General features: G+C 39.9%; 2 protein-coding genes across 2 annotated transcripts; one reads left to right on the forward strand and one right to left on the reverse strand.

The window, feature by feature from the left end:
- The first annotated feature begins 1140 nt into the window (after positions 1-1140).
- On the forward strand, positions 1141-6651 carry LOC124685850 (ribonuclease H2 subunit C-like). The gene is made up of 4 exons (XM_047219877.1): positions 1141-1308; positions 1398-1490; positions 5562-5737; positions 6222-6651. Exons 1-4 carry the CDS (start codon positions 1167-1169, stop codon positions 6285-6287), a joined length of 477 nt encoding a protein of 158 aa, XP_047075833.1. The 5' UTR covers positions 1141-1166; the 3' UTR covers positions 6288-6651.
- A 1418-nt stretch (positions 6652-8069) lies between these two features.
- Positions 8070-11052, reverse strand: LOC124691186 (porphobilinogen deaminase, chloroplastic-like). The gene is made up of 5 exons (XM_047224449.1): positions 10894-11052; positions 9859-10264; positions 9276-9479; positions 8570-8747; positions 8070-8477 (listed from the first exon to the last, which is right to left on the reverse strand). Exons 1-5 carry the CDS (start codon positions 11049-11051, stop codon positions 8359-8361), a joined length of 1065 nt encoding a protein of 354 aa, XP_047080405.1. The 5' UTR covers position 11052; the 3' UTR covers positions 8070-8358.
- Positions 11053-12081: the final 1029 nt, after the last annotated feature.

Consider the following 12081-nt stretch of genomic DNA (forward strand, 5'->3'; position numbering starts at 1 on the left):
AAATTGAGTTATAAAATCTTTATTTTTTTTATATAATTAGTATCATTGGATAGTGAAAATACTTTCTAATGATGCTAATTTTATACCCAAAATGTTTATATATTTATAATAATTTTAGTCAAAGAAAAGACACGCAAAACAAGAGCGCCTTGTTCATTGAAATTGGGAGAGTATTGTTCTTGCAATGTAATCTGAATTTAAGTATTGTCAAGAGGCTTAATAAATGTTGTACATGTAGGTTGTTAGTGAAAGCTTCTAAAAGTTCATCACTCAAGACACAAGCATTCACTTCTTACATTTCTTCCCTCAGTTTTTAATTATCAAGACATGGAGAGGAGTTGTTCCATATTGTCGTCAACATAACTTTATAGATGTAATAGGTAACTACCAAAAAATATATAAAAGATGCTATATTCCCCCCAACGCTAAGGTTTTTTAATTCTTCTAGTACCTTAATCTGTTGGGTTTCTTTTTTTTGTGAGAAAGACCATCGATCTATTAATAATCATTAATATTGTTACAAAAAATACCAAAAGGATGCATGGCCACTTACTTAGGTGATTTGACTCTTTGATGTACTTATGTTAATTTTCTATCTATATATACAAATATTTTGGTACATGTGAACACTCTTTTATATCAAGGAATTACTCTGGTATACATGAATATTTTTTTTAGGACGCATGAACATTTATTTTGACATACATGATATATTCATTGTTTGCAAAGCAAAAAAAAATCCATTATCGAGATGACTTATGAAATAAATAGAAACATAGCATTCAATTTTTTATATATTTTTTTTATCTTTTGGTTTCTTCTCTCTCTCTTTTTCTTTAAATGTGTTATATTTCCACCTATACATGAACTTTTTTAAAAATAAGAACTTGTTTATATGTATGAACATTTGTTTTCTTGTACACAAACTTTTTTTGTATACACGAAAATTTATTTTTATATGTATGAACATTTTCTTCTTACATACACGACAATTCATTTTATGTGTATGGACGAAGTGGAAATACAATTCTTTATTTATATCTCTAGCCCGGGCCCGTCAAGCGAACAACATGGGCCGAGCCCGATAACCATGGTCTACCGGATTTGCTGAAGGCTCCCTTTCGCGGCTGAGCTGAAATCCCCAACCCCAACAAACAAACCAAACCATGGAGCAAGCCGCCCCTCCCGCCGCCGGCGTCGACCTATCCCCGGCGGCGACCGACCTCGGCCGGGTGCACCTCCTGCCCTGCGGGATCAGGCACAACAGCGCCGCCGCTGTCTCCGACTACTTCAAGCCGAGGGACACAGGTCCGTGCGCTCGTCCCACCCCCCTCTCTCTCTCTGTTTGTCTGTCTCCCTTCTGTCCGTTTGGTTGGTGAACTGGTGCGTGCGTGCAGGCGTGGAGGTGGATGGGATCAGGGTGGAGGAGGCCTTCTTCCGCGGGAGGAAGCTGCAGGGCGCCACCGTCGCGCTCCCCGATGGCTACCGAGGTGAGCTCCGGCGATATGTGACGGTGTCATGACATCTAAACCTGTCACTGTTCGGTGGAGACAGTGCTGTTATCTTCGATTTCTTTGAGAGAGAACAGACCATTTTATGATTTCCATAGTCTTTGCATCAGAAAAGTAAAACTGAAACTGACTGAGCGAACAGATGGGAAATGCAGAAAGCACACGGCCAGCTCAGGTGAGGACACAGCTCACACGACCCCCCCCCCCCCCACGACCCCCCCCCCCATCATTACAGGAACTAAAACAAAATATCCAACCTGATTCAGCCAACACCGCTTCCATCGCGCCGCGTCCCCGGATTCGGATCCTTGAGCTTGCTGTCGATCTTCATCAGTGCCTCCTCGATCTCCAGCAGACGCATAGGCCCGACCAACAGCTTCCACTGCGGCATCTGCGAAGAAGCTCTGCAAAGTGGATGAAAAGTATTCGATATCGCGATATAATTGAACGCATCATTGGTTGTTCACAGCAGGCAAAGATTGCTGGAAACTAGGACACTAACATGCCCACGCATCATTCCAGAACATGATATGTTTACCATTACCAACACTATGAGCAGACCCCATCTTCAACCAGGGTTTTGCCTTATAAAGGCTTTTTTCAAAATTGTGACCCTAACCCTATAGCACCATCAGATTGATAGAAGCCAACATCCTCCATATACTTGCTTCTAAGAATTTGAAAACTAAGATTTCGGGCTGCATTTTACAGCTTATAGATCTATCTACTCAAAGCAAATGTTCCTAGTTAAGGTATCAGTGAAACCCAAACAACGAAACTCCTTAGGCCTGCTCAAAGCATCCCACTTCACCATGTGATACTTCTTTCCCCCTATGCCTTCCCAAGAGAAACAAGCTCTAGACATATCCATCTTATAGTGTGATATTTTAGAGAAAATATAGGAACCCGTAGCATACTTAGGTGTACTGTCTAAACATGAATTGATCAACAATTTTTTTCCACATGAAGAAACATGTGAGTTGAAACCATCATCTAATTTTATCCAGTTTCTGAGCCACAAAATAAGATCCTTTACTAAAGTCTTATCAAGGCCCACCGAAAGACCTAGGTACTTCAAAAGAAACTCTAGCCTCAGAATTAAAAAGATTGGCAGTCCTAGTTTGCTCATCAGCATTAATACCATAACAAAAACTCCACTTTTTGTAGTTTATTTTAAACCTGACATAGCTTCATTATAGTAAAGAAGAAACTTAATTATTAAAATGCTATCTTCGTCATTCTCTGCCATCTGCATACGGCAGATGACTGACCTCCCATTTGGTGAGATGCTAGGCCAAACCCCTGATGTGACCTGCAGCTTTGGCAGAGTTTAACATCTCACCCAAAGCATCAATTAACAGAGTTAAAGAGGAGAGAAGAAAGTGGGTCTCCTTGCCTTAATACTTTGTAGACTTGTAGTTAATAAAGTGTCCCCCATTCTCATTTAAATTGATGCCAACCCTCCCCAGTTTGCACAACCTGTTTGATCCAAGAGAAACCTTTCCTATTAAATGCTTCCACTAAAAAACCCACTGGGGTTTGTCATCAGCTTTTTCAAAATCAAGCTTAAGGACAATCCCTGTTGTTTTGAAGCATTTCAGGTCATCAAATATTTCATGGAATACAACTCCATCTGAAGTGTATACCTACCAGGAACTAACGTGGTCTTAGCTAAACTAATATACTTATAAGCCTCCCTAGTCAAGATTTTTAAATTATCTTAAAATTACATGAATGAGATAGATGCTCCTATATTGTTTGATTACATTAGCAATGATGATTTTGGGCAGTAGGATAATTATTTGATGCTATGGAATCTCCCTCTTGCCTATCCCTATATTATTATTTTTTGAACCTTCTATCCCTATATTTCTAGTCCAGTGGAGCACCCTTTCTGGTAATGGAGCTCTGGGAGTCATTGACGGAAAGCTCCTACTGTTTTTCACCATAAACTAGGGATGATAAGATCAGGGCCATCTGCTTAGATGAAGAGCTGGTGCAGTACGAAAAAAGTTGTTAGAACACCTCTAAGGGTATACTATTTTTCGGATAGGCCAGCCTTTTGAATAACTCAATAATCCATAAGATCTTGAAAACCATGGGGACTCTTCAAATCATTTCATAAATAAATGACTTTTTTTTCTCTCTTTCAATTCTTGTGCGGGAATAATAGCTCTGAATTGCTCAATGGAGGACCTTGGCTTATTGGTAGTCAGGTTTTCATCCTAAAAAAATGGGAAAAAGATTGGATGTCCATAAAGACCTTTTCGAGAGTATATTTATAAGGGTAAGGTTTCCTTAGCTCGGGCTTCACCTTTTGTCATCCAATATTATAGGAAGATTTGCTAGTATTATAGTTAAGCTACTTTATATGGAGAAGCAGACCTATACCGAATCGTCTCTCGTGTTTGTTGGGGTTTGTATTGAAGTCAATAGAGCAAAGATGCTGCATTTGAAGGTTTGGTTCGATGTTGAAAATGGAAGCCTTGAGGAAGAATGTGTCGAATAAGAATGTAACTTTCCGACCTTTGATAAAAGATACCATCTTCTTGTTCTGGAAAATCTTTTTTTCATCTTCATGTTGGCCTAGAATTGCCTTTACTTTTTTCCTTTTACTATTGATTTTTGTATCATTAAACGAAAGTACTACCTCTATCTATAAATAGATGTCTGAGATTTGTCTAAATCTGGATGTATCTAGATGCTATGTCTAGATACATCCAGATTTAGACAAAACTCAGACATCTATTTATAGACGGGGGGAGTAGTAATGATACAAAAATTAAAAGAAGGGGGGAAAATGAAAGACAAAGGCCAATGGGAAAATGAAAAACTCCGATAAAAATGATAGGACCTTTTATCAAAGGTTGGAAAGTTCCATTCGCATTCGACACATTCTTCCCCAAGGCTTCCATTGTCCACGTCGATCTGAACCTTGAAAGGTGACTTCTTTGCTCTATTAACTTCAATACAGACCCAGGCAAACACGAGTGGATTTAGTATAAGTCCGATTGTTCATATAAAGTGGTTTAATAGGAAATCTTCCTATAATATTGGATGACCAAAGGTGGAGCCTAGGCCGAGGGAGTCGCAAAAGACCTTTACGGATATCCAATCCTCTTCCCCATTTCTTCCGTATGAAAATCTGACCACCAATAAGCCAAGATCCGCCTTTATGCACTTTGGATCCATTTTCCCTTAGCACAGGAAAAGCCATTCATTTATGAAATGATCTCAAGAGCCCCTCTGGGTTCCCAGATCTTAGGGAGGTCTTTATTGAGATATTCGAAAGGCAAGCCTCTCTGAATAAATTGTATACCCTTAGAGGGTTTTCTTCCAACTTTTTTCCATTCTCCACGAGCTCTTCTTCCGGGCAGATGATCACGATCTTATTAGCCCTAGTTCAAGGTGAAAAGTAATCGAGTTTTCGCTCGATGTGGCCCTCTATTACCAAAAAGGATGCTCCATTCGACGGGGTTCCTAATATATAAATTTGTCTGCTGTTGACGGATAGCCAGGATGAATTGATCAAATGCCCCTTTGTCATAAGATTTTTGACGCTAAACTCTGGAATCTGGGTGGGAGACATAAAATTTTGTTCGATTTGTAACAGTATACGTTGAATAACGGAAGGATGGGTATAAAGAATTGCATTTGAAAGCTTTCTCTTGAGATATGAATTATTATACTGTAACTGATTTTTGACCTGCGTGTGTTATAACTTGTTGAAGGATACCTAATTAGATAGGTGTAATTCTTTCAACGGGTTTGCTTGTAATGAAAACCTTCGCAAGAAACCTGAAGTTTGCTTTGGTTTACTACAGAAATGTTCATTCAATTCTGACATGGTCTTCTACTCCTTTGTTATTTTATATCAAATCCGTATGGAAATCTTAGGTGTCTTATTCCTGGCAGAATGCAAAATGGTCTAGGGATACTAGGTGTGCAACTATAACATCGTGTATCTGTACTGTTGTTATGGTATCATATGATGTTGGTGAATCCATGATTTCAGTACAATATCTGTCTTAGTCTGACACTTACCTGTAGGTTATGTATTGGAGAAGAAGAATGGAGAAAAGGATACCCAGGGCATGGATGGGGATGTTAGCAGTTTTGTATCCCGTGCAGAATTCCAGAACATAACTTACTGGAATCATGATACCATGCCATCAGCAGAGGATCCTCTCCCACGGTGCTTTCACTGGTTAACCATTGCGAATGCGGTGAGTACTTTTTTACCCCCTGATTTAGTTTTGTATTTTAAGTAGATGAGTTGTTATGCTTAACTGTTTACCTTCCATTACATCAAATATTTGGCAGATGAGTTTTGACCATGTTAGTCATAGTAAGGTACATGATACAAAATTGTTGGTGGGGTATAAGATGATCGACTACCATACAGTGAATTAACTTGTACCCTTTGATTGCTGAGTTGATTATGTTAGTAGTTCCACATTTCAAGTTCCGCTTGTTGATTCAGTCCATTCTTCGGGACTGTTCAATGGACACTGCTTTGCAAAATAGCATCATTATTTGTGTTCTATTCTTGGACCTACTTGTGCTGAGCATGATCAGCAAGATGTCTGTTTGTTTTTATTAATCCTCCTTTCATATGGTTAGGCACGGTAACATGTATTAGTAGGTATCCATTGAAAGAACTTTGGAATTCTACTAGCCTTTTCCTAACTAAAGCTTCTTTTGGTGCAGATGCACAAGCCAGTGACGGCTGAAGACATGGCTAACATGTCCGCCATGCAGAATCGGAACAGCTGACCGAAGTCCATTACATAGTGAACCTGTAATTTAGTTCCAGCAGGTGAATCATCCGACCGACCAATGTAACAAGAAATCTACTACTCCAGTGAACCTGGATATGTTGGTATTGTAACTTTAGTTATTAACGGTGACTGTAATCCTGCGAGGGCCAGGCACTCTGCCTCAGGTGCCCTGGTGGAGAACGATTGCCCCCCTGTTCTCTTTTTGAAGAGGAAATCCTTCATCAAATGTGCTGTTCTAATGTTGTGATTGGGTTCCAGTGTGAACTTCTGAACTATGAAATGTGTAAAGATTACATTGTCTTACTATGATGTGGGAATTTCTCATACTACCCTATATTAAGGCTAAACTAATTAGCGCATCCTCAGCGCCTCGGGTACCGTAGAAATTGGATTTTGTTTCAGTGGAAGGTTGAGACGCATCTCATATCCGTAACTGTCAAGGTGTTCACGTTGCCCACAAACTCAGAAAGTTTTTATTTTTAATCAAATATATATTAAAGCTAGCAAGCCGCCTCATTAAAAACCTTCTAGTCTGAAACTTGTTGCTAAACATCACGGTTCGATTACATCATTGCTCAGGAGAGCTAAATACTACCCTATATTAAGGCTAAACTAATTAGTGCATCCTCAGCGCCTCAGGTACCGTAGAAATTGGATTTTGTTTCAGTGGAAGGTTGAGACGCATCTCATATCCGTAACTGTCAAGGTGTTCACGTTGCCCACAAACTCAGAAAGTTTTTATTTTTAATCAAATATATATTAAAGCTAGCAAGCCGCCTCATTAAAAACCTTCTAGTCTGAAACTTGCTGCTAAACATCACGGTTCGATTACATCATTGCTCAGGGGAGCTAAATCTCATCTAAAACAACATGACTAGGAGGATCATCATCCCAAGAAATAATACTATGTGCTTCAAAGCATAACCTTGCAAGATTATGTGCGACCTTGTTTCCTTTTCTTGGACAATGTTGGAAGCTGATCATACCCAGGCGTTGAGAAATTTGAAAGCAATCCGCTAGTATAGCAGTATATGGACCCCATATTTCAGCACCATTACAATTTACAAGCCTCAATTAACTCCAAACAATCCGATTCAATAATTACCGGAGAGCAGCCTATACTCTCTATAAGTTGTAGACCATGTCGAAGAGCTTCGGCCTCAGCTGTCTTGGCATCCAGAAGATTAAGTTTAGGCCATGCTCCTCCCGCTATCACCTCGCCATGGTCATTACGAATAACAACTGCCACTGCACCCATACCATTTGGGAAATAAGAAGCATCAATATTCGCCTTGTATTTTTTCCAAAATTTTTGGACATTTGGGAAATAAGAAGCATCAATATTCGCCTTGTATTTTTTCCAAAATTTTTGGACCAGCATCTGATAGTGCTTCAGTCATAATATTTAGCTCTGTACAAATCCCTTCTTTAACATGCACATCAACATTAGGACTAAAAAATATACTGCATTTAGCCTCACAAACTCAGAAAGTTAACACAATTGATTTATCATGTCACAGAATCTCAAAATCTAAAACCAGTCCATACATTGCAAAACGAAATGACAAATTTCAGTTTCCCTTGAGTTTTTAAGGATGCTTTGATCACAAAATTTGTCAAACAAGAAGATACTGTCATCTATATTTGTTGCAACAAAAATAGATGATTTCACTGACTATTTTTGTATTTTTTCAAGGTCGATATGATCAAGTGTAGAGTAGCACAAGGGTGGTACTTATTCGAAACAATTAAAACAAAGAATATACACAGCCTTGGCAAACATAATTTAGAACTGCTTATTTCTTGAAACAGGAAAATATCTGCAAAATTACATCAGATTACAATGTTACAACATGACTGCGAGCAGAAGCCTCTTCCAGAATCCGATGAAAATCGAAGGATAACAAACCGCTGAACCGTGTTCTAAGTTCTAACCCGCAGCGCTAAAAAAACAGAGATACAAATACAAATTTGAATGATACAGCTCCATGTGGTACAACTTCTATCATAACTATGAGAAAAAGGATAAAAAAATATAATCAACACTATCTGGGCGTGGTGGATTTTTATTGCAAGCCATCAAAGAAACCAGGTCCAGCCTTTGCTTTCAGTTCGTGGCCGGCATCTTGGCCTATCGCAACCATGTCATCGAAGGAATATGTTCCACTTCTTGAAGTCTCATATACTGTAAGCGAAATCACACATAGACAAAAAAATTATTCTCTGAAGAAGTTCAGCTAGTTCATATCACATACTCTGAATTGAAGAAAATGATACCTATAGATCCATCTGGTGAAGCCAATAGCCCACGGAATGAACAATTCCCATCACTATCACGATAAGCATATGCCGCAATTGGAGTTCGGCAGTTACCATCAAGAACAGACAAGAACTCTCTTTCACATGCAACAGCTAATCTGGTATCTTCATGATTCAAAGAAGATAGATACTCCATCTACAAAATAAAAAATGGGAAAGAGAGGGAGATTTTAGCACCTTTAGCTAGGTGTAAATAAAAGAAAAACTCAGGCAATCGGCTGGTGTGTTCTGCACAGCTCTAGGGCGTTTATGCACAAGGAAAGCATACTGTTCTAAATGTATGCTCTCTGAGTAGTTTATAATAAAAGAAACATCTTTCAAAAAAATCAGAAATTCAATATGGTCAGGAAAAAAACAACTGTAAAAGGATTGTAGGCACGCTAGGCCAAATGGAATAAGTATGTGAGACTAGTTGGTTGAGAATGCAGACTTGGATGCATCTATATCTGGGTGTTAAAGAACATCTTATGGTACAATGGCCAGCAAGGACCACAAAACAGACACTTGAATTTATCATTTTAGCAGAGACGCATGCAAAATTGAAGAACTAAAACATACTGGAGTAAAGCAGCTGGCACCCGATTTGGATATGGCATTACCACATTAAGCAGGCATCACCTATGATTTTTAATCTACTAGCAGATTCAGATATTAGATGACCTACCATTTTGTCATCCTTGCTCCTGCAAGCAATTCCAATAGCACCTTGAGCAACTGCTGGGAGCATTTCATCTACTGATAATACAGATGTTGCAGTTTCCGCCATGTTTAGTCGTTTCAGTCCAGCCAGTGCCAACAATGTAGCGTGTACATCTCCTTCCTTAAGTTTCCTTAACCTTGTCTGAACATTTCCTCTGAAGTTTACAACCTGAAAAGTAGTCACTACTGTTAAGCTCTACATTAACTGAGAAGAATCACTCTAAGAAAAATTCTTCTAAGATAATTAAAACAGTACATATTACTAAAGTATAGGACCGAATTGTCTGGGATTAGACAGATTCTAACTAAGAAGAACAAAATTGCAAAAATACTGAATGGCACATAAGGGACATGGAACAATAAACCGTCAAAATATCAATCTACAGTATATGTGCTTATACAAGTTCTTAGGTAGCTTTATATATGGAAAAATGAGTTCAACAGTGATGGGGTAGCAGTGAATACTTTTAGCATAAAAAACAACAAGGAAAAAAACATAAGGGAAAAAATGTGTTACACTAATGCAGTCATCGCACGCCCATACTTACTTTTAGTGATGGATATTTGTAGAGAATCTGAGATTGCCTCCGCAGGGAAGCACTTCCGACAACACTACCAGCAGGAAGATCCGCAAGAGTTTTTGCAGTCAAGCATATGAACGCATCCCTCACATCTTCTCGTGGGAGGTTACAGGGCAATATCGTGCCTTCCGGTAGATACGTTGGGACATCTTTCATCGAGTGAACCGCGATGTCAATCCGTCCCTGCAAGAGCGCGTCGTCTATCTCCTTGGTAAATAAACCCTTGCCTCCTATATCGGCCAGGGGCTTGTCCAGGATCATGTCTCCCGTGGTCTTTATGATGATAATCTCAACAGCACCATCCTCGGCTAGCTCGGTGTGTGCAGCTTTCAGCTTCTCACGGGTTTCATGAGCTTGTGCAAGAGCAAGAGGACTGTCCTACATAGTCAACAGTTTGAATTATAGACTTGCATGTGTAAGCAATATGCTCTAGTACAGAACAAAGCAATGAAAGCACATCTGGCTGAACATTGAAAAAGACAGCTTCTGGTTTATTTCCAACCTTAAAAATCAAAGCTGAAACAACCCAAATTTTCCACAAGATCCAAGTCAAAATCAGAATGCACTAAGCTAAGCAGGCATAAGGTGGCTAAAATCTACACCAATCTTCGCATTTTGTGTCCGTTAACTCAAAATCCCTGAAAATTCTCGCATTGACCCTGAATCGCACTGTTAACATCTACAGGTGCAATTTCGCTGACGACAGAAAGCCCATTATTCAGGTCAACGGCACGCAAATCTCAGCTAAAATGCAAATCTCGGCAAGCATCCTCGACAATTCGCATCTGAATTGACCCATATCCGGCACCTACGCAATCGGGTCGTCAGTCACAAAAACTTCCTAGGAAACAAAACAGGATCTCGCAGGCGCCTCCGCCACATTGCGGCCCCCCAAATCCACCCCAAGACGCGATTTTGCGTCAGCTAAGCTGGGAAATTCGCGCCCTGATGAACGAAAGAAAGGAACTTTGCAGTAAAATCGGAGGTTCGAAATTTGATCACCTCCCGCGCGTGCCAATCCGGATGAGGGAGACCTTGGGCCCCGCCTCGGCCTGCACGGCGACGGCGGCGCGCACGACCGCGGGGCACCTCCGGCGCGGGCGCGCGACGCAGGTCGGCGAGCCGAGGAGGGTGTGGTTGGTGCATCTCATCGTCGCCATCCCCGGCGGTGGAAGAGAGGGGAGGGGGGAGGAGGAAGGGGCTGGGCGAGGCGGGAGACGCGCGCAGGGGGAGCAAGAAGATTTCTGTGCTGATATGGATGAGGGGGAGAGGATAATGTGTACTCTATGTCCGGATTGGCCTGCTGCCTACTCCTCGAGTGCAGAGAGAGAGAGAAGAGAGGGAGATGAGGTTTATTGGATCTTGTAGGTTTCTGAGGTTAATTCAGCCTTTTCCCGACTCACCCTGTAATAGTTTGACCATCAAGTAAGTGTGGAATTCCATGGAGAGATGCAGGCTGGATCTATTTAATCTACTAGGTGCAGATCAAACTTGTACCCCAGTTTTGGGTCACTTTTGTTTTCTGATATCTTGTTTGTATCTTTCAGATATAGAATAAGACATGTCTAATATTAGTAGAGATTTAGCTTTCCAATAGGAGATTTATTTTCAAATGTTCACCAAGTGTTAAAGACATAGAAAGAAGATCCAACAAAAATTCACACGTGACTTCAGTGAAATGTAAATTTTCAATGTCCACCAAGTTTTACTTTTTAACCATGAAGAAATGGTGGTAATTTAATTATAGCCCATGCACCAACTCAACAAGAAAACTAATTGTACAAAAGTCCTTCGAGAGTTGCGGAAACTATAGCTTGTATGTATCGTCCAATTACATAAAGAAAAAATTTAGCATGAGCAAAGATTATATACTTTTATGTACATAGAGAAATCTTGTTCGATGTGGACGTGTGTTAGGGACTTCGAAGATATTTCTAGTTAATCGTAATCATAAAGTTTGAAGTTAGGGGTGAGTTCACAATCCTTACCTCTTCTCTCTTCACAATTAGACTTTGCATGCTCATAAATAAACAATTATATTCTTGCTCACATGTAGAACTTGAAAATGATGCACTTCTTACTTTCATGTGGTACCAATACTCGTAGCAGGCACACAAAAAAAAACAATTATGAAAATGAGACTCCAACTAAAATACTATGCTATTGCTTTTGATTTTGTTTCCCAACACA

Source organism: Lolium rigidum, chromosome 2 (genome assembly GCF_022539505.1).
Source record: "Lolium rigidum isolate FL_2022 chromosome 2, APGP_CSIRO_Lrig_0.1, whole genome shotgun sequence".
In the NCBI taxonomy this organism is placed as follows: Eukaryota; Viridiplantae; Streptophyta; class Magnoliopsida; order Poales; family Poaceae; genus Lolium; species Lolium rigidum.

Coding starts and splice junctions, on each gene's coding strand:
- LOC124685850 (XM_047219877.1), top strand. CDS start 1,167: ATGGAGCAAGCCGCCCCTCCCGCCGCCGGCGTCGACCTATCCCCGGCG. Junction 1,309..1,397: donor CTTCAAGCCGAGGGACACAG/GTCCGTGCGCTC, acceptor GCGTGCGTGCAG/GCGTGGAGGTGGATGGGATC. Junction 5,738..6,221: donor GGTTAACCATTGCGAATGCG/GTGAGTACTTTT, acceptor CTTTTGGTGCAG/ATGCACAAGCCAGTGACGGC.
- LOC124691186 (XM_047224449.1), bottom strand. CDS start 11,051: ATGGCGACGATGAGATGCACCAACCACACCCTCCTCGGCTCGCCGACC. Junction 9,480..9,858: donor ACAAATATCCATCACTAAAA/GTAAGTATGGGC, acceptor ACTACTTTTCAG/GTTGTAAACTTCAGAGGAAA. Junction 8,478..8,569: donor TTCACCAGATGGATCTATAG/GTATCATTTTCT, acceptor TTTCGCTTACAG/TATATGAGACTTCAAGAAGT.